The sequence below is a fragment of the Urtica dioica genome, chromosome 8 (assembly GCF_054948205.1).
Source record: "Urtica dioica subsp. dioica isolate 48M chromosome 8, U.dioica_male_clone48M_v1_H2, whole genome shotgun sequence".
NCBI lineage: Eukaryota > Viridiplantae > Streptophyta > Magnoliopsida > Rosales > Urticaceae > Urtica > Urtica dioica.
In genome coordinates, this window is record NC_142763.1 from 6,234,394 (window position 1) to 6,255,801 (window position 21,408).

At 36.4% G+C, this 21,408-nt stretch overlaps 1 protein-coding gene, 1 long non-coding RNA gene and 1 pseudogene across 3 annotated transcripts; 1 reads left to right on the forward strand and 2 right to left on the reverse strand.

Annotated features, from left to right (window-relative positions):
* The first annotated feature begins 3,678 nt into the window (after positions 1–3,678).
* LOC149387629 (uncharacterized) lies at positions 3,679–11,282 on the forward strand (annotated as a pseudogene). Its single transcript, XR_016300469.1, has 9 exons — positions 3,679–3,942; positions 4,144–4,182; positions 9,160–9,429; positions 9,708–9,991; positions 10,128–10,256; positions 10,372–10,438; positions 10,629–10,736; positions 10,810–10,988; positions 11,095–11,282. The product of XR_016300469.1 is annotated as an uncharacterized LOC149387629 (transcript).
* An 830-nt stretch (positions 11,283–12,112) lies between these two features.
* On the reverse strand, positions 12,113–12,779 carry LOC149387630 (uncharacterized). The gene is made up of 3 exons (XR_016300596.1): positions 12,746–12,779; positions 12,547–12,664; positions 12,113–12,424 (listed from the first exon to the last, which is right to left on the reverse strand). It is a non-coding gene; the product is annotated as an uncharacterized LOC149387630 (long non-coding RNA).
* A 50-nt stretch (positions 12,780–12,829) lies between these two features.
* Positions 12,830–16,183, reverse strand: LOC149387631 (peptidyl-prolyl cis-trans isomerase CYP40-like). Its single transcript, XM_089621917.1, has 7 exons — positions 15,615–16,183; positions 14,590–15,090; positions 14,244–14,331; positions 14,059–14,111; positions 13,708–13,794; positions 13,384–13,459; positions 12,830–12,977 (listed from the first exon to the last, which is right to left on the reverse strand). The coding sequence occupies exons 1-7, from the start codon at positions 15,786–15,788 to the stop codon at positions 12,898–12,900; spliced, it is 1,059 nt and encodes a 352-aa protein (XP_089478043.1). The 5' UTR covers positions 15,789–16,183; the 3' UTR covers positions 12,830–12,897.
* Positions 16,184–21,408: the final 5,225 nt, after the last annotated feature.

A 21,408-nucleotide genomic window follows, 5' to 3' on the forward strand; every position in this document is an offset into this window, starting at 1 on the left:
CTAAACAACTTCAAAAATTACCCAGAATCACGAAAACCTTATTTTGGCCCCAAATTTAAACATACCCAGAATAAACATACACAAAAACGAAAGAAAAGTTTGATAAAACAAAAAACAAAACTAACCTTCGGCGAGGATCGGAGCTACGTGCTCGGTCGGAGCTACGGTCTTCGTCGTGACCGGATCTATGAGCTTTGGTCGTGCTTCCTTGAGCGTGTCGGAGCTCAAATCCAAGGGTTTGAGTCAGCTCAACTTTGGCAAGGATTTGGTGAGCTCAAATCTAGGGTTTTGGTTCTCTTTTGGTTTTGAGCTTTGAGATCTTTTCTTACGAGAGAGAGAGAGTGAGATAAAAAAATTTAATTCAGAATGGATTAAATGATGGTATTAAATGAGGAATGAGAGGGTAGGTGTGAGATTGAAAGAAAATTTAAAGTGGAGGGTAAACTTGGTTTTTCACAAGTGGCCAACTTGTATTTTTGGCCAAAATTATAATTTGGTGGATTTTTGGAAAAAATTAGTGATAAGGTGGTAGTTTGAGCAATTTCTCGTAAAATATTCACACTTTACATTTCCCATCCATTCTTGTAATAACACATTTATACTCCGTGTTTTAGTGAAATGTCGAGTTTAATCCTCGATTTTCAAAAATGTCGAGTTTATACCATCTGTTTAACTAAAATGACGAAATTATACCTTCTGTTTAACTAAAATGACGAAATTATACCCTAAAATAGACAACAGTATCACGAATATTCTTTTTATTGACTTTTCATTGACGTTGACTATAATATTTATATATAAACACCAATTATCTTTATTCATTTGCGCCATATATGTGATTTATTTAAAAACTAAAAAATAAACAAGTCTCTTAATCGTGAAGAACACAGAAAGAAGCAAATGGGTAAACATTGATAGTTGATAGTCATCAAAATCGCATATTCGAACAGAGAATCCAGGATTTAGAGTTACAATTCGAACACGGAATGAAGTCATTTATTAGGAGGTATGAGTTTTATTATTTAATTTCAATTTAAAGCTATTTTTATTTCAAAATTCAAAATTTGGAAATTAGGGCACTGATTTAGATTTGATTTGGTTTTTTTTTATATAAGAGTTAATATCAATGAAAGGGAAATTTGTGACGTTGTTATTAATTTCGGGGTATAATTTCGTCATTTTAGTTAAACAGATGGTATAATTTCGTCATTTTAGTTAAACAGAGGGTATGAATTCTACATTTTTGAAAATCGAGGGTTAAACTCGACATTTCACTGAAACACAGGGTATAAATGTGTTTTTTTTATAACCATATATAATAATTTTTTTAAGATAAAAGTAAACCGCCACCCAATAATAATTTGCCACTGAGACTGATCGGGTCGAGTATGGGAGCTTTGTCAGTGACGCTAAAGAATTGATCCTCGTCCGAGGGGAGAGAGAACTTTATTTTACATTGAAAATACGTTTACATAATACCCTTATTTTTAGGCCACACGTTAGAAGCACGTGGCCATTTTCAGGCTATTTTAACGTTAAACTTGACAGAAGGACTAAAAAGAAATTAAAGTCTAACGTAAAGGGGGGAAAATGCATTTTTTTTTAATTTCGGGAGACAAGTTGTTAAAGTCGTCATCAGGGAGAAAAAATATCATTTTATTGTACCTAATATTTGGTAAAATATCACGAATAACCGATTCTTTGGAAAAAAAAATAATATGTCAGAACAAATATGATTTTGAGAGTATTTAAACCTAAAATTCTTTAAAAAATCTATAATCTTTTATAATTTATGATTACTTTTTTTTCGATGGTTTTCAATGATTTTCGAAGATAGATATGAGTTAAATAACATCCAAGCATCTAGTTTAGATAACACTAACTCTTATTTGTGAGGTCTACTCGTGCGTGAGAATATGGATTCAAGCCATCGCAAAGACAATATGCAAATTATTTGTAATATGAGCTTAAAATATTTCACGTAATCAAATATAAAATATATGAATGAAAATATAGTAAAAATAAAAAAATTTAAACTATCATTTTCGTCTTAAAAATGAAAAAAATCTAATTTCATATATTTTCGGAATAATATATCTAATGATTTTTGTTAATAATGAGGTTCATTGAAATACCGGGCTTACCGGAAGAAAACCGGTCGGTATGCCGGTTTTTGGCACTTGTTGATAGCGGTATGAACAAAACAGTTAGATACCGAGAATACCGCCGGTAACCGGAAGAAAACTGGATTGATTATCGAAATCCAGAAAACTAGGTCAATTTAAAAAAAAAAAAAAAAAAAAAAATTGGGCTAATTTTTTAAATTTTAAAAAATTTCAACCAATGATCGTGGGTCGACTTTTGAAAATTTTGAAATTTTAAGTTCATGATCGTGGGTGTTAAATAATAGAGATTTGATTGCTCCAATGGGTATGTTGAAATGCAAAACGTGATGTATTGTAATAAAAATATTGTAGATTATTTACATTTTTATCATATGTTTAAAAAGAATATATATATATATATATATATATATATATATATATATATATATATATATAAAATGATGTGTTCACTGGATACCCCTCGGTAAATCCGGTATTTTTTGGTAAACTACGCCGGTAACGATAACTTCATCGGTACAGTTTACCCTTATCCTCACTTGATACTCTGGTAAACCATTGATATCTTCCGGTAACCCAGCAAAATATGAGTCACGGTACGATATTGGTAACGGTATTTCAATCATTGGTTCATACAATGAAATTTTTCTTACCAATTTTATTTTAAAAATACTGAATTTATGACTACTGGAAAAAATAAAATAAAATAAATGATAAAAAAAGAATTGTGTGGAGGAGAGTCCCCAAGATCTAACGAACCTGTTCCTCGGTGTTCGTGGGAGAGGGTACGTAGAGGCGAGCGGAGAGAGGGGTTTCTCCGGCGGAGGAGATGATGACGTCAGACGAGACGACTCCGGTGAGGTCTTCGACGGAGGGAGCCACCGTGTCAGTTTCCATGAATCGCTCCACTCGGCCGTCCTTGTAGATTTTCAGGAGAGGAGACAGATCTGTGGCGAGCTCTTCCATTGTTGTCTTGCTTCGGAACGAAGAATTACGGAAAAAAAATGAATAGCTTGTGAATTTGTGAATCTGTGATACGTTATGGATTGTGTGTGTGTCTGTGTGTGGACTCTTTATCTGAGAGAGAGAGAGCAAAGCTTTATTTTATTTTTATGTCATTGGGTGAATAAATAAACACAACAAAAAGAAAGAAAAACAAATACTCCATATCAGGAAATATAATAGACAATGAAAAACAGTAAAGTGCAGGAATTCATAAGAGATCCACGTGAGAGTAGAGACACAGGAAATAATTAGTAAACGTAACTTATTATTTACTTAAAATCCGTTTGAATGAGAGAAGAAAATAGATTTAATGTATCCATAAAATAAATAAAAAATTAATGTAGAATATTACCATTCTAACTCTTAATTATTTAGGAAATCTTTCATCCTAAAATTGTTATTTTCGTAATTTCCGTTAAAAAAAGGGCTATTACCATTCTAACTCTTAAGTTAGCAGGCTACAGTCCAACTCGTTTGGCCCATTCTATTTTATGATGATAAATGGCCCAAGTCCAATCACGTCTCTCTCTCTCTCTCTCTCTCTCATTTTTTTAAAATCAGTCTCTCATATTTTTTAAGTTTGAAGCTCTGCTAAACCCAGTTCTCAGGTCTCTCTCTCTCTCTCGTCATTTCCGAAACGACACGATCGACCGAGAGAGCGAAGACAATGGGACCTCCGAAAACCACCGTCCGTACGATCTCTCAGGAGGCATTTGACGAGCTCGTGAAGGAGAATATCGACGATCTCGGAATGGACCCCGACGAGGCTCTCAGCGACGCCGTCCCCTCTCTCTCCAGGGCGTCGATCTCTCTGGTTCGCCGCCGCTAATCTCATATTTTTCCAGTTATTTCTTACTCCGCTAGATATTTCCCCCGAAAGTGATCGATATGTTTATATAGAAAATTCTCTCAATCGCTCTCTCCGGTTGTTTTAGAAGGGTGATTAGAGTGTATGCTGAAAATTTAGGAGCTCGGCATTGTTAGGGTTGAGATCTGTGAGAGCTTGATCTTGCAGGGATAGTCACGTGCGTTCCGGGGGAGGGTGGTGCGAAGAACAATCTATTGCGAAAGAAGATTTGGAGACGAAGAAGAAACTGAGACTCAGAATCGAGCTCAAGAAGAATTTCTCATTTTGAAAATAAAAATGTCTCACAAACAATCAAACAGTACAAAGACTCTTTTTAAACAAAAGAGATACAGACAAAGGATAAGAAACGACAAGTCTTTTTCACCCAGTATACTAAAACGACAAGAATTATTTAAACCAAGCAAATTACTTGAACGACAAGTAATCTGCCAAAACACAGAGAATCGCTGATCTTCAATACGCCCCCTCAAGATGGACTGAAAAGATTCTTCAAGTTCATCTTGGATAACAAGTGGGACATCGCCGGCCAAGCCAAAGGCTTCGTGAAAATGTCAGCAATCTGATGGTGTGAGCGTATAGGAAGTAGCTTAACTAAACCAGACTGCAGATGATCTCTAACGAAATGAAGATCTATCTCTATGTGTTTTGTTCTCTCATGAAATATTGGATTCGAAGCAATGTGTAAGGCTGCTTGATTATCACAATAAATCACAGACGAGCTTGCAGATTCCAACTGAAAATCCTTCATAAGCTGTTGCATCCAAATGACTTCACTTGTTGCTGCTGCCAAGGATCTATACTCAGCTTCTGCAGAGCTCCTAGTCACAATGGTCTGCTTCTTTGATTTCCAAGCTACCAAAGCCTCACCTATGAATACACAATAACCAGTTATGGATCTCCTAGTATCATTACATGTGGCCCAATCAGCATCAGAGAAGGCCCTAATTTGAATAGAAGAATCTGAGGAGTAGAAAAGGCCATAGCCTGGTTTAGCCTTCACATATCGCAAGATGCGATGAACTGCTTGTAAATGAGCCGTCCTCGGTTCCTGCACAAATTGACTCATAGTATGTACTGCATAAGTGATATCAGGCCTAGTAATAGTCAAATAAAGCAAGCGACCAATTAACTTCCTGAACTGAGAGGGATCATCTAAAATATCACCATCAGTCAGAGATAAGGTAACCCTGGGATCCATAGGAGTTTTGGCTGGCTTACAGTCCAAGAAACCTGCATCCTCTAAAATTTGAAGGGCATACTGACGTTGGTTCAGCACAATACCATCTTTAGACCTTGCAATTTCCAATCCAAGAAAGTATCTCAGATCACCAAGGTCTTTTAATCTGAAAGCTGCACTCAAAAAACTTTTGACCTCAGAGATAATTTGGTCATTAGGACCGGCAATGATGATATCATCAACATATAACAAAATGGCAACAAAAGTAGAACCAGATCCTCTTGTGTATAACGAGTAGTCACTCTTAGATTGAGTAAAACCAGCTGTCTTGACAGATTCAGTGAATTTTAAATTCCACTGCCTAGAAGCTTGTTTCAGTCCATAAATGGACTTATGTAACCTGCAAACAAGCTTATCCTCACTAACAAACGTCTTAGCCTGTGGAACATAGCCCATAGGGAGATCCATATAGACTTCCTCATAAAGATCACCATTTAAAAAAGCATTGCTAATATCTAGTTGAGATAGAAACCATTTTTGAGAAGCAGCTATGCTAAGTAAAAACTTTAGAGTCACAAGCTTAGCAACAGGTGAAAAGGTATCTATAAAGTCAACTCCCTGTTTCTGAGTATATCCCTTAGCTACCAGGCGTGCTTTCCTTCTAGCCAAAGTGCCATCTGAATCCAGCTTATTCGTATAAATCCATCTGCATCCGATGGAAGTTTTCCCTTTCGGAAGTGGCATCACTGTCCAGGTCTTGTTGTTGTGCATTGCTTCAATCGCTTCCTCCATAGCTGTTTTCCATTCTGCAGACTTGACTGCTGTATGGTAATACTGTGGAGCAGGGTTGGCTGAAACAGATAAAGCAAAACACTTAAAAGAACTAGACAGGTTCTCATAAGATAAGTAAGTGTCAAGAGTGTATTTGGAAGAATAACTTTGACCTGTCTTGATGAGGTTACAGTGATAATCCTTGAGATAAGATGGTTGAATTTGCTTCCTTGTTGATTTCCTTACTGGAATGTCAATTTGAGCTGATTGTGGAATCAACCTATCCTCAGGTATAGGATCCACTGTAGTAACCTGGCTATCACTTTTCTCATGTGTTGACTCATCATCATGTATAATAGGATCATTGAACTTATCATATGAAGGCACATCATTTGAGGTTAAAACAGGAAGAGGTAATTCTTCAAAAGGTTCTACCTGGGACTGATTATGATTATGACTTTTATCTTGAAAAGGAAAAACTAACTCATAAAAAATAACATCCCTGGAAATAAAAACTTCCATATTGTTTATGTCAAGAAGTTTGTAACCTTTTACACCTTGTGGATATCCCAAAAGAACACATTTCCTTGCCCGGGGCTCAAACTTGGTTCTTTGTGCCTTGAGAGTTGAGGCAAAACAAAGACAACCAAAGACCCGAAGAGAATCATAATTGACCTGTTTATTGTATAACAGCTCGAAAGGAGTCTTATTATCTAAGACATAAGAAGGAGTTCTATTGATAATATACGTAGCAGTCAGCAAGGAATCAGTCCAGTAATTGACAGGTAAACCAGATTGAAAGAGTAAAGCTCTGGAAACATTTAACAAATGTTGGTGTTTTCTCTCCACAACAGAATTTTGTTGTGGGGTTTCAACGCTAGAAAATTGATGAACAATACCATGTTTAGAGAAATAATCTGAAAAGACTAACTCCCTAGCATTATCAGAACGAAACATTTTGATGGATTTATTGAACTGATTAGTAACATAAGCACAAAACCGAGGTATGATATTATGGACATCTGTCTTATGCTTCATCAAGAAAATCCAGCAAAATCTAGAATGATCATCAACAAGAGTAAAAAAGAAACGATGACCTAAACGGGAAGCAACTTTATAGGGTCCCCAAACATCACAATGAATCAAGTCAAAACTAGAAACAGAAAAATTATTTGCAGAATTGAAAGGTAGTCTATGTTGCTTAGCAAGAGGGCAAATACAACAAGGCATTTTATCTACATCATGAGGCTTAAAACCTAACCGATGTTTGAGAGTATCCAATCTTTGGAAAGATAAATGTCCTAGTCGTTGATGCCACACTTGAGCTGAGACTTTATTCACATATGTAGTAGAATTGATGAGGTTGTCTTGAGTCAGTGTGTAGAGGCCATTGCATCTCCTACCCTTGCCAATCGTCCTCAATAGATTGGAATCCTGTATAATATAATAATCATTCATAAAGATAACAAGCATGTTAGATTCCTTTGTTAAAGCATTGACATATATTAGGTTTACTTTAAAACTGGGAACAAACAGGACATTGTTAAGAATGAAATCAGGACTCAATCTAACATCTCCTATAAAACCTACACTAATGACAGTCTTATTAGGAAGAGTCACAGTGGAATTATATAGGGGACGAAGACCACAAAAAAGATTCCTATTAGCACATATGTGCCTAGAGGCTCCTGAATCAATAACCCAAGCATTACGAATAGGAATGTAAGAAGGTATAGAGTTGACCAAACCATGTAAACCTGTTGGCAATGAAGTCATAGTCATATTGACTTCATTGGAGGACGATGGTTGACTCATTGTTGAAGCAGAAAGCTGGTTTGAGAGATGACTGATGAGTTGGTGGATTTGATCTGCTGAAAGACCTGTGGAGGCATCAGTTGAGGTGACATTCCCAAAGGCTCCTCCATTATTTGATCCTTCTACATTGTTGGCCGAATTCTTTGGTTTGAATTTGTAGCCAGGTGGATAGCCGTGTATCTTGTAGCACTTGTCTACTGTATGGCCAGTAATCTTGCAGTGTGTACAGATCGGTTTATCTTTCCCTTTGAATTTCTTTTGGTCATCACGCGCTGCCATGGCGAGGGTGTTTGACTGATCAATTGGAGCAATTGAATCCATTCCGACAGACCTCTGAGTCTCTTCTTGAGTGAGCATGGCGTAGACTTTGTTGATAGGAGGAATAGGCTCCATAAGAAGAACTTGACCACGAGCATGTGTGTAGTTCTCATTGAGGCCCATGAGGAACTGCATCACATACTCAGATTCTGCATATTCGCTCAGTTTAGCCTTACCTCCACACGTACAAGGACAGGTACACTCAGGTTTGAAATCGCATAGATCTTGATGAACAGACTTCAGTTTCGTGAAATAGACGCCAATAGATTGCTGATCTTGGGAGAGATTCACGAATTGACGCCTTAATTGGAAGATTCTTGGTCCATTCGATTGCTGAAAGCGATCTCTCAAGTCATTCCATATATCTCTAGCGGTTCCTCCAAACAGGATGCTCGATGCAATTTCTTTGCTGACAGAATTCATGATCCATGCGATGATCGTTGAATTGTTGCGACTCCATAAGCGCAAGAGTTCTGGATCTTCAGGTGATGGTTTCGAGATCGTTCCATCTATGAACCCTAACTTGTTCTTGGCTTCAAGAACAATGAGCATGGATCTACTCCAAGGCATGTAGTTAGTACCTGTCAGAACGTTGGAGACGAGGCTACCTCCAGAGGAATCGGAGTGGTGAAGATAGTACGGCGAGGATTGATCTTCAATCCTTGACCTAGGTTGAAGATTTCCGGCGACGTTGGTTGAAAGAGTCGAGTTCGAAGAATCTTGAGGCGCTGACATCTTGACAGAGGAAATTCAAGATCTAGATCGAACAGGATGAACAAGAAAACAGAGTTTCTCAGCAGGATTGCTCTGATACCATATTGCGAAAGAAGATTTGGAGACGAAGAAGAAACTGAGACTCAGAATCGAGCTCAAGAAGAATTTCTCATTTTGAAAATAAAAATGTCTCACAAACAATCAAACAGTACAAAGACTCTTTTTAAACAAAAGAGATACAGACAAAGGATAAGAAACGACAAGTCTTTTTCACCCAGTATACTAAAACGACAAGAATTATTTAAACCAAGCAAATTACTTGAACGACAAGTAATCTGCCAAAACACAGAGAATCGCTGATCTTCAATACAATCCAGTGATACAGTGTTTGGATAGATTGAAGGAACTGGACTGTGACTCCTTCGAGGATCGAAATGTCGGATATCGTCTCGATTCGATCGAGGAATCTCTGGCTGAGCTCGCCGAGCTCTGTTGCGAAGAAGGATCCGGGAACGCGGCGGCGATAGCGACAAGGAACGGGGCGCTGGAGTTGGTGTGTTCCTTGTGTCGCAAGATTCGAGTCGAGCATAAAAAAGCTCTTTTTTCGGCTTTAAAAGCGATGGCGGTTTTGCTTCATGGTATGTGATCGTCACTTTTTCCATTCAGTCTATGGACAATGTTCCTTTTTTTCTTTCACAACTAGTTGTTTGGATGGTGATATTTATGTACATAAACTAGTGTTTGAAATAACCACTTAGATCTAGGTGTGTGGAAGATATGAATGTGGAAATAGGAGGTGGTTTTGGGGCTTGGTTTTTTTTTCCGTTTATAATATAAATTTCGAAGACATAAAATTGCTGCTCAGACTGTGTGAGCTTGTTCTTGGTGTTGAATATGTATCCTTATCCCATTCCAGATCTCCAAAGCACGGAAATATTCCGGGCCAGTGGTGGGCCTTCAATCGTGGTGGGTATTATGAACGACTGTGCCCAGAATGTAGATATCCTCGATGCCGGTTTTGCTGTGGTTGCTGCGGCTTCAACCGGAAATGAGGTTTTGAAAGAGTCGTTCGTGGAGCTCAAAATTGACGTGCTAATCATGGGAGCGTTTGATACGCACGGCAACGGAAGCGTCCAAAGCTTGTATGATGCAATACATGTTCACTTACCGCCCGACGATAATCGTGTTGTGGCTTCACAAGTAAGACACTTTTTCCTTATAACTAGGGTGAATTAAATGTGCTGCTTTTTCACTATTGAGGCTTTGTTCTTGATCCGGTAGATTAGATATGGATTGGTCCTGCAAAAGAAAGATCGTGATAGTTTTTAAATTACAGATGTATGGCTATGCAAGGAAGTTTGCTAAGATAGGAATAGCAGGAGCGCTCGTGGGTTCATTGCAGGTCAAGCTTAGCTCTCCGAGTTTGGTTTCAGCTAGCACTGCTTTAAGGGCACTTTCTGTTAATGTAAGCGAAGTGAAGGGATCTAATGGCTATTGATTGATTACAGTAGTATCAATTCTTACCAAATGTCTATTACCTGACCATCCTTCTTCTTAACGGGGCCTATTTTTTTTCTCAGGAAGAAATATGTAAATCCATTGCAGACAATGGTGGCATTGATGGTTTGCTGTTCTTTACTCTCCAAGGTTTGAAAAAAATTAATAATTTTTATTACGTAGCACAATGGCACAAAATAGTGATTTTTATTTTACCGCTCAACAGCCGAGTAGATTTATGAACTTCATATGAACCTTATAAAATGAAAATCTGTTAGATGCGTATAAAATTCTTCCGTTTAATGGTTTGTGAATCTCAATCTACGTTACAATTTTTCAGTTGGCGGGAAGTGATGCGAACAAGAATATCATTGTTGAGAAGAGAGGCCTCGACAGACTTATCAATCTCTCTGCCAGATTTTCTGATGACCCTTCCGTTATACTAGAGGTAAAGAAGAAACTACTGAATCTCGATGAGTTTCGTTCACTAGGGTTTATTAATATTCCACGTTGCGTCGCAGATCATGTCAATCATCACTGTATTGTGCTTGAGATTACCGGAAATCGCAGCACGGGCCGTAGAAGCCGGGGCCGGAGAGCTTGCGATCCAAGCAATGCAAAGGTTTCCGGTGGCGCAGCTCATGCAAAGGAACGCATGTTTCATGATCCGCAATCTTGTTGCGAGGAACCCCGAAAACAGGCAAGCCTTTCCTTCGATTCCCTTCTCTAACTGAAGTTCTCACTTTTGTGGCTTTGTTGCTAAGGAAAAAAAAAGAATCACTCTGTTTGTTTGTGTTATGAATTAGGACGCTTATGTTGAACCACGGCGTAGAGAAGCACATAAGGAGGGCCAAGCAAAACCACGAGAGCTGTAAGGAAGCCGCCACCGATGCTTTACGGGATTTAGGACTCGATAACTATAACTTGTGAATCAATCTCGTTCTGTACCGGTAAATTAGGATTCCTATTTATTCAATTTACCTATTTCTTTCTATTTTGTGTGAGTCTCATTTTTGCCAGTCTTCTCTTGTACACGGGTCCACTAATATTTATGTCTGGTCGATATGGTTTTGACCTCTGCTAGAGTGAAGGAGACAAAAGTATGTAGATTTTCAATGTTTAGTGAAAAAAGAAAGGAAGCAGGGAGAAGTTATGTGCTTTTGTTCATTCAAAGAGTTGCGACGTGCTTTTGTTCACCAGGCTGTGTTTTTGGTGATCCTGTAAATCAAATTCAGAAATTTTCAAGAAGTAATACTAATAATCGAAGGTAACAAGAATATTCTTGACAGCCTATTTGGCTATTGCCCCGGAAAGTTCTGGGTTAAGGAAAAATAAATTGAGCCGAGTGTCCTTTATTTGGGACATCTAGGAAGACTAATTTTGGGCTATGCTTTGTTTTAATTTTGGTTTCTAAATTGTAACACAATCTTGAAATCGTTTCTAAATTGTCTTGAAACAGTTTTGAAACCGTCTTAAAATTGTCGTAAGGATACTTTGGTTTAAAAGTGGAACAAGTCTATTTTAGATAAAATGCAAGTCTAATGGTGTATAATGTATATATACACCTACTGAGAGGTCTATATAATGAAATTTCTTGACCTTATTTATCAGAAATCAGAATGGTCAGGAATCTGACATAACATTTCAAACGCGAGTTGAAACTCAGTGATTATAAAACTCGAGAAAAATATTGTTAATCACTCTTTTTGCTCAAATATTGTTAATCACTCTGGTTGGAAATTTTATTATTTATATATTGGAAATATGAATAATTAAGATTCCCGTTTTATGGCTAATAACATCCAGGTCCTAACATAATAAGAGTAACAATTGAACATGTAAAATAACCATTAAATGAAAAGCTTCACGAAATAATAGGTCCAAAACTTTAATTCAATTTATATACCAACAATCTTGCCAAAGATAAAATTCTCAAAAGTTAATACCAACCAGTCAAAATTCACGAGTTTTGCCAGTTCTAACTACAACACTTCTCACAGAACAAAAGGAAAAAAAAAAAAAAAAAACGAAAAAGAACTGTAACTCTAATTAGATTTTTTTGGTTCAAGCCTCAATTTTTTTTACAGTGATAATCATGTGGGGGATTTAGCTGTTTCTCCTTTAATATTGGACAGCCTACAACAACATTTTAAAAAAAAAAGATCAGAAAGTACGGGGTTATAAAGGTTAATAGACGACAAGAAAACAAATAAAATCATCAAGGTAAATGCCAGTATGTAAAACTGAAAATCAATTACCTATATGAATCTCCCTCCAGAAGGTCAAAAAGTAAACCAAAAAAGCCTGAACCAGTTGACTCTAACTACAAATACGTTCATGATACTATGGCATTTTTCCTCGAAATTTGCGGGCATCCTGTGAGTCAGAAAATAATATCCAGTTAATTACTTGACATTCAAACAAAACTTCTGTTAAATGAAAACATTGTGTGTATACCGGCTAACTGTAAAATTGTTATTGAAACATCTTGTGATACGCTTTCCTCTCTAGATCGCGTCTATCAGCGATCTGTGTGGAAAATCATCGTTGTGTTAATGATAATAATAGGAAATTATTTGCCAAAACAAGAGCACTAATTTATGTTATTTTCAAAATAAATCCGTCGCAAGTTTTATGATTGATAAACAGACCCTCTTCTTTGCCGCAGCAAGCTCCTTTTTTATTCCAGCTGCAAATAACCAGAAATGAGCTTTAGCAAGTCAACACATATACCTTAGCTATTGTAATGCCAGCAAATAGACCATTCAAGTTATTTCAACCTTCCACAACAAAATAAGAAGAAAAAGAAATAGATAAATAGCACGGTTTCTTTATTTCTTTCATTATTTATTTAATAATTTTTTGGTTACTGATAGCGAATTAGACATACAAACAAGGACCCATATAGCACAATCTCACTGCGAACTAATTCATCAATATTATCTCGTAATAATGGTCATGGAGTTTTTTTTCTCTCTTATCACAGTCAACCAAGTATATCAAACTTTCGAAGCTGGAATGACCACATTGAGCGGGCTTATGATACTAGGCTTAACAAAAAAAAAAAAAAAAAAAGCTTCGTAATTTTCACTAACCGTCATTTGGCTCCAACTCCGACGCTTTCATGAAGCTCTCAACTGTAGAATCAATGTCATTGAGCAACATATGTGCCTGACCAAAAGATAGAACGTACCCAGTTAATTCTGATTTGAAAAACACTTAAATTAAGAGTCAAAAATAAAAATAAAAAATAAAAACTTCATTTGAGAACCCAAAAGAATAAGTGCGATCAAAACAATTTTAATACGGTGCTGAGAAGAGTAACTCTGTGGATAAATAATTTTCTAGAAATACAATGAACTTGAATATGGCTATCAAGAAATTAACTACTTATCTAGGAAAAAAGTAAAAATACCCACCTGACCTTGGCAAAACAATGCATCACGCATCGCAAAGTCGGTGTCTAATAAAGCTCCTTTCAGATCTCCCAATTTCAGCTTACAAGCCTAAACACAACGCAAATTGTTGACAGTTCAAATATAATATATCTGAAGATGCTAAAATAGGGAAACACATTTAATTCAGGAATGGCTTGACACATTTACAAAAGAAGCAAAGAAAAAAAGACTTCACAGTTAAGTTCAACTACACACTGGGGCTATTTATTGTGGGACGAACTTGTTTCAGCATTCCTTAAATGGTTACCTCAATTCAAATTCTGTGATACAAAACCATTTGAACAGAAACAATGTTAATGAACAAAAACTCGCAGCGCTGTTTGTGAAAATCTGCGCCTTTGTCTTTCTCAAAATCGTACTCCTCTCTGCAGAGAAGCAAGGAAAAAAGAGAAACTATAAGATCAAACCCGAACCATGATGCATTGGGTTACTTTTAAAAGTTAGTTAAATCCAACAAATTTATATCTGCCTTTCGACAAGGAAAGTATATAAACTACCTTCATTGATACCATCTTTCTCCCAGCAAACATCCAGATAGCGTAAAGCCTTTCTGTACTTCCTAAGCGCCATCTTGTAGTCAAGCATCTATTACCATAATGAAACAAACATCAAACTTTAAGCATGAGTTGTATTATTTAACATGAATAATTGGTAATACATCAGCCTATAAATTGATGTTAGAATCAATCATTTGGGGTGGAAAAATAGATTAGAGGGAAGCTTAGGATTTTGAAAGAGTTCCAGGTCTCTCAAAATACCCGGGTTTATCTTATCAAACTGTATGCCATTAACAAAAATAACAAAACTGCAAGCTACAACACAAACACCACATCTTATAATTACCTTGTAGCTTTCGTTCCCCAACGCCTTAATCGAGTCCACACAAGTCATCCACCAAGATAGTTCTTCGGGAGTCTCGTCCAGGTCAGCGGGCCAGTCTGGGTACGCATCGCCGTCCTTAAAGAAGTTACAAGTCCCGTCCTCTTCCCCCTCGGGAATCTCGCCGCAGTCCGCGATGGAGACATCGACGGCCGGGATATCTCCGGCGGCGAGCGCGACGTGCTCCATCGATCGGACGACTCCCATTCCCTTGACCACCTTCGCGAACACGACATGCTTCCCGTCCAGATGAGAAGTCTGGGTCGTGGTGATGAAGAACTGAGACCCGTTCGTGTCGAGGCCAGAGTTTGCCATCGACAACATGCCTTTCCTTTCGTGCTTCACATCGAAATTCTCGTCCTCAAACTTCAGGCCGTAGATTGATTCTCCTCCGGTGCCATCTCCAGCTGAAATGTCGCCGCCTTGAACCATAAAGCCTTTGATGATTCGATGAAAACGAACTCCCTAATAATATTCACAGCAGAGACTACTCAGAATATGATATCCAAAATGATTTTACTTTTTCTCTTGCAATCTGGTTTCAAGATTAAAACCTAATTCACAATCGCAAAAAAAATCACACTGACTCTGCAACAAAAGCTACACTTCTTAACAAATTATCAACACTCTAGTACTCCACACAGGAGCGAAACTATAATTCTATTTTTTTTTTAAACAATTTGATTCTATCAAATCCGAGAATCAAGATACCAAAAAAAAAACAGATTTCGAGATAGAAAGAAAAAATAACAAAATGAAATGTCGAGTCCTGTAGTTTTCCTCTCTAAGAAATCACATTCATGTCCAGACCGTACAAAAATGATCAAATCAACTTGTCTAAGTAAAAAATTAATAAAAAAATCAACTCACTCACGGCAAAAAGCTACACAGCATAAACATTTCTATTTAATTTCTCGTAAAATGAACAAAAAAAAGCAATGAAATAGACAGTATAACAAAGCTATTTGTATACACATATATAAACGAACCTTGTAGTGGAGAGGAACGCCAGTGTTAGGACCAATGCCTTTCTCGCCGGTACAAAGAGCCCTAAAATTATCAGTGGTTTTGGGAACGACGTCGTTGTAAAGCTCCACAACAATCCTTCCCTCCAGTTCTCCTCCGATGCCGACGTCGAGAAAACAACTCTGCCTTGTCGCCATTGTCTCTATCTAACTCTCTCTCTCACTCTCTCCTTTGTATGTGTTTGTATATACGCGTGTATATATTTTGGGTATATGACTGAATCTCTGTTCCAGACCCCGACGGAGCCGGGCTCGATCCGTGGCTCAACGCCCACGCGGACCTCAGCCGCGTCGTCGTCACCGGAGACAGCGCCGGCGGGACCATAACCCACGATATCGTGTCCCGGTTCGGCCGGGCCGGGCTACCGGGGGTCCGTATCTCCGGGGCGGCCATAGTCCACCCTTACTTCGCTGGGACCCACTACGACGAGATGATTATGTACATGTGGCCCGGGAACAAGGCCGGCACGGGCAATCCTACGGTGAGCCCGACCGCAGAGGATCTGGGTGGGATCGGGTGCGAGAAGGTTTTGGTGTTCGTGGAGCGCTACGTGGAGGAACTGAGGAAGAGCGATTGGCCCGGGAGCGTCGAGATCGTAGAGACTCTCGGAGAAGGTCATTGCTTTCATTTCGGTAATCCGAAGAGTGAGAAGGCTGTGGAATTGTTCGCTAAGCTTGTAGCTTTTATCAAACAGGACTAATAATTAATAAGGAACTCTATAACGGAATGTTATTTTAAATTAAATAATAATGATTCCGATTCCGTTTCCCAGCTTTTCTTCGCTGGCTGCCCGTGCTAATTCGCTGCGGGTAATAGTTTACAATTGTAATGAGAGGATGAATGGAATATCAGATATGTGGTGATTTTAATTGCATTTCATGAAGTCCGAAGGTGTATCTCTCTAAACCATGTGACATGAATATTTTAGCCAGAATATTAATCAGCTGAACGTTCAAACTTTGTTACTTAGACGATCTCCAATGCACACACTAAATTGGATGTAACTTTTACACCAAATATTTTTTTTGCTCCAATGATATTACGTTTTCATCAAGAATATTACACCAACTTTGGTGATATTTTAAGCATATGTTTTTTATTAGGCTTTTTAATCTAAGATATTTTTGGATTAAGTGTCTTACTATTATAAGGCGGGACAAGTGGGAGGCGGGAAGTGTATGAAGAAGATGTTGCTGTGGAAAAGCATTGCGATGCAGAGGATGAGGCGAAGAACAAGTCAACGGCGATGAGAGGGCAAGAACAACCCGGGAAGAGAATGAAGGTGCTCTTGGAAAAGCTTCGCGGAGCCAAAAACACGACAAAGACAGGCACGACTGTGAATGAAAAAATCACAAAGGTTCTCAAGAACAAGAAAGCCGAGAACGCCAAGGTCCACCGGCTCTTTTTTCCTCATTAGTTAGCTAATTATTATTTGGTGTTGTTTGTTTCTATTCCATTGGATATATGGTTGTAATTGTAAATACAAACTGAATGTTAAATGTTGAGAGTTAAGTGGGTGTCAACCTAGTTGGGATGTGCTCAACCTCTCATATATCATTCATTTCTTGATCAATATCAATGAAGTATTATTTTTACAATTATTTAGCAAAATAACCAACTCAAACCTTTAAAATTGCTAAATAGCAAAGGTTTTGTAAATACTAAGTAAATAGCCAGATATCATTTAATACACTCCTAAATTTACAAAAACGCCCAAATGATTCCCGCCCATAAGTCACAGCAGTTGACTTTAAAAAAAAAACGTGATTCCGAGATTTGAGGGGAGTAATAACTGCAAATTTAAAACCTATCAACTCACAACCTCTTATCACACGGCAATTAAGAAAAAAAAAAAAGATTTCTCCCAAATTTTTTTTTCAACTCGCTTCACTTTCTCCGACGAACTGCATCCATCTTGTCCGACTACCGATTTCAGCGATGGGATCTCAAACATGTATGCATGTGTAATTCATTCCGATTGTAACTCGTATTTACTAATGTTCAACATCGATTTACCCATTAAAACATGGAAAAAGTGTTTTTTTTAGGAATCGGTTATGAAATAAGATGGTATTGCTTATTATTCTTCCTCTGTGTAATGAATCAATGGATTATTGTTCATTTATCCGAAAAATTTCACAAAACCCTAATCTTCACAATGTATTTTGGGGGATCCGACTATTGTGTTTATAATACACCTATGCATGTGTCATTTAGTGATTGTAAATATGTTAAAATTATAGGGGAACCTGGTTAACGAATATATTTTCTTTTGATTTCCATTTTTAAATGTTTATTGTAAATCTTTTTTAAATGTTTAAATGTTGGTGGTTTGGGTATGATGTCTACAACTTGATGTGTTATATCTAGATCTTGTTGAGTAGTGTATTGATTCTGTTTTAATGTGTGTTAGTGTATGAGTAATACCATTGTAAATGTGTTTGAAGAATTGGTGTCTTTGGATATTAGAAGGAAGTATGATTGACATATTTTGCAGTAAATATGTGTAAATTTCAGACACGCCCAGATTATTTGTAAGTCATTATTTACACATAATACCATTGTAAATGAGTTTAAAATTGGTGTTTTTGGATTTACAAGGATGTAGGTCAAACAAACAATACTATATCGGGTTTTGTTAGATCTCTGGACCCTGAATTCAAAGTTACCCCGAAGTGCAATCATGCTCATAGCCGCCACAGGAACATCCTTTATGAGCGTTATAATAGCATGTAAATATACGTAAATAACAGCATGTAAATATACTGCATTATAACAGTATGTAAATATACGTAAATACATTAATAAACTGGGATGAACCTGGCGTGGAAGAGAGATATAACAACGTTTGAAATATATGTGCATTAGAAACAAGAAATTTAAATAATAAAACAAGACAAGATAAATCATGTAGTAAATATAAGAAAATAATATAATAGTAAACAAATAAATTGCAACTGCCACGTTCAAATTAGTTCCTAAAATAAAGGGAATCATTAAGTTGACTAAATCATGTTCACACTTATATGAGGAATTTAAATTAAAAAAAAAACGGGAAGTTATATAATCAGAAATTTCATAAAAATTCGAAATTCAAACGCAAAAGGGGTAAATTTTGGATATGAAAAAACATATTATTCGGTCACGTCATCCGAGTAGCTATTTACTTAGTATTTACAAAACCTTGGCTATATAGCAAATCATAAAGTTTGATTTGGCTATTTTGCTAATTTACCCTTATTTTTATTCCATTTTTACATTCATGTTTTTACTACTTGATTATTTATCATTTTAATTTTAATTTTAATTTTTTTTGTTTGCATCAATAGATAATCATATACAATTAATATGCCAAAACGTAGTTTAGTTTCTATAGATAGAAATAAACTGGTATAGTTCACAATGAAAGAAGAGTCCAAATAACAGTAAAAAAAAATAGAAAGAAAAAAAAATGGAAGCATGCTAAAACGTGAACATGCTTATACTATTTCCTATTTTATTTTGCAAGTATGGAAAAATGATCAAGACAGTGTTTCTTAGTCCTTCACTATACGAACGTGCTTTCATGCTAATAATAAAAAATAAAATAAAGAAATAAAATATCCCTCTTCCCCCTTTCAACTCATAAACACCCAAGGGAAATGTGGTTCCTAAGGAGACAAATAACTAATAATAGTGGCAAAAATATTAAATTTTTAGACAAAACAGTAATCAACTCAAAAAGAGTTTTTGACTTTTGAAGAGGTGAAAATAGGAAACAAAACTGAAAAATGTGTTTGGTAAGGTGTTTTCGGAAATTTTTTTTAAAACATTTTGAAGTTGTTTTTGTAAAAAAGTAAAGAAAACTGAAAACAAATAAAAGGTGTTTTTGGAAAAAAAAAATTTCTTCTCTTCTCTCTTCCTTCTCCTCACCCGCGTGCAAGACTTGAAAAAATAAATAAATAAAAAAATCCGGCCATCTTCTTCAATCACCACCGAGCCTCACCATCGCCGCCAAATAGTTTTCATTTTTTTCATTTTTTCAAAAGGTGTACCAAATAGTTTTCATTTTTTTTTCATTTTTTCAAAAACAAAAATGAAAACTGTACCAAACAATTTTTTCAGTTTTTTCAATTTCTCAAAAACAAAAATGAAAACTGTACCAAACATCTTTTTAAAAATAACTGCAAAATAATTTTCAGTACAACTACAAAAATTAGAAAATAAAAAATAAAAACTTTTTGAGTTAACTACCAAACAGGCCCCTTATATACTCATTTTTTTTTTGCAAAAATACCACATGTTACTATTTAGTAACGCCGTAACTATTTGCACCGTTAAGTTCAAACATAAATTTTAACGGCGAAAGTATTAATACATAACTAAATTCGTCGAAGATATTAAGTTTATCGAGTCCAACCAAATTCCGCTCCCAAAGTACAAGACCACCGGTGGGTGGTAAAAAGAGGTATACCATGCATGCTTGTCAAATATAAGAGTTCTCTTTTTTTTTTTCTTTTTTTTTGGCCGGCTAAACAACTAGCAAAAACAACACCCCTACTTTAAAAGTATAGCCCAACTATTAACATATTTAGGAAAATAGCCAATTTATCATGACAACATTCTAATATTCCAATAGTACCCTTAGATTAATATTATTAACTATCATAGTAAATAATATCGTCCATAACAAAAAAATTAGTAAATCTACTTAACAATACCAAAAACTACAGTAAATCATATTTGTTGTAACAAGAACGACAGTAAATCTTATTTACCGTAACAAGAATAATAGTAAATATTATTTACCATAACAAGAACAAAAGTAAATCTTTTTTACCGTAACAAGAATAAAAGTAAATCTTATTTACCATAACAAAAACGACAATAAATCTTATTTACCATAACATGAAAAGTATCAGAGTTGAGAATTAGTTAATCTAACAGTAAATACGATTTACTTATTATTTCTGTGAACAATTGATGACAATAAATCTAACAGTAAAAGTATCAGAAATGAAGATTAGTTAATCTAACAGTAAATACGATTTACTTATTAGTTAGTCTAATAGTAAATACGACAGTAAATCTTATTTCCAAAATCATTTCATCCAACCAGGCTTAGTACAAACCAAGTACGAATCTCCAACCATTCTTTCCCTTGTTTTTTTTTTTTTTTTTTTTTAACTAAATAGCAACACAGCCTGATATAGAAGATATAGAAGAGAAATTTCATTTTGTAGACTCAAAAGTTATGAAAATATCCCAATTAAACTCACTAGTTCAGAAATATCTAAAATTAGACTTTTGTACCAATTTCGGATAAAAATACCCTTTCAAGGTAGTATAACCATTTTTCATCTCTCATTCTCTCTCATTTCCTCTCGTTCTCTCTCATTTCCTCTTGTTTTCATCTTTTTCGAGTATCCAATTCGTTCAATCCCGTCGAAATGGGTTAGTATGCTCATTCATTCATCTTTTATAGTTATGTTGATATAGTTTGTGTAGGAAAAAAAAAGTTGGTTGATTTAGGTCAAAGAACCCGGAATTTAACGTTATTTCCGATGAAATCCGATAGTCTAGGATGAAATTTAAGTACTATTTCCGATGAAATTCAAGCTGAAATTCCGACAGGATCCGACCGGATCTGGCAAGATCCAGAATCCGACAGGATCTGGCAAGATCTGGCAGGATCCGACCGGATCCGACCAGATCTGGCGGGATCTGGCGGGATCCGACCGGATCCGACAGGTTGCCAGAAAAATGAAAAAATCCGGT

Bases quoted from the DNA above. Each gene is read 5' to 3' on its own strand.
- LOC149387631 (XM_089621917.1), bottom strand. From the start codon at position 15,788: ATGGCGACAAGGCAGAGTTGTTTTCTCGACGTCGGCATCGGAGGAGAA. The intron at 14,332-14,589 runs GTAATTATAAGA...TTATGGTAATAG, and splicing joins TGGGGAACGAAAGCTACAAG to ATGCTTGACTACAAGATGGC. The intron at 13,795-14,058 runs GCGAGTTTTTGT...CGTTGTGTTTAG, and splicing joins AGATTTTCACAAACAGCGCT to GCTTGTAAGCTGAAATTGGG.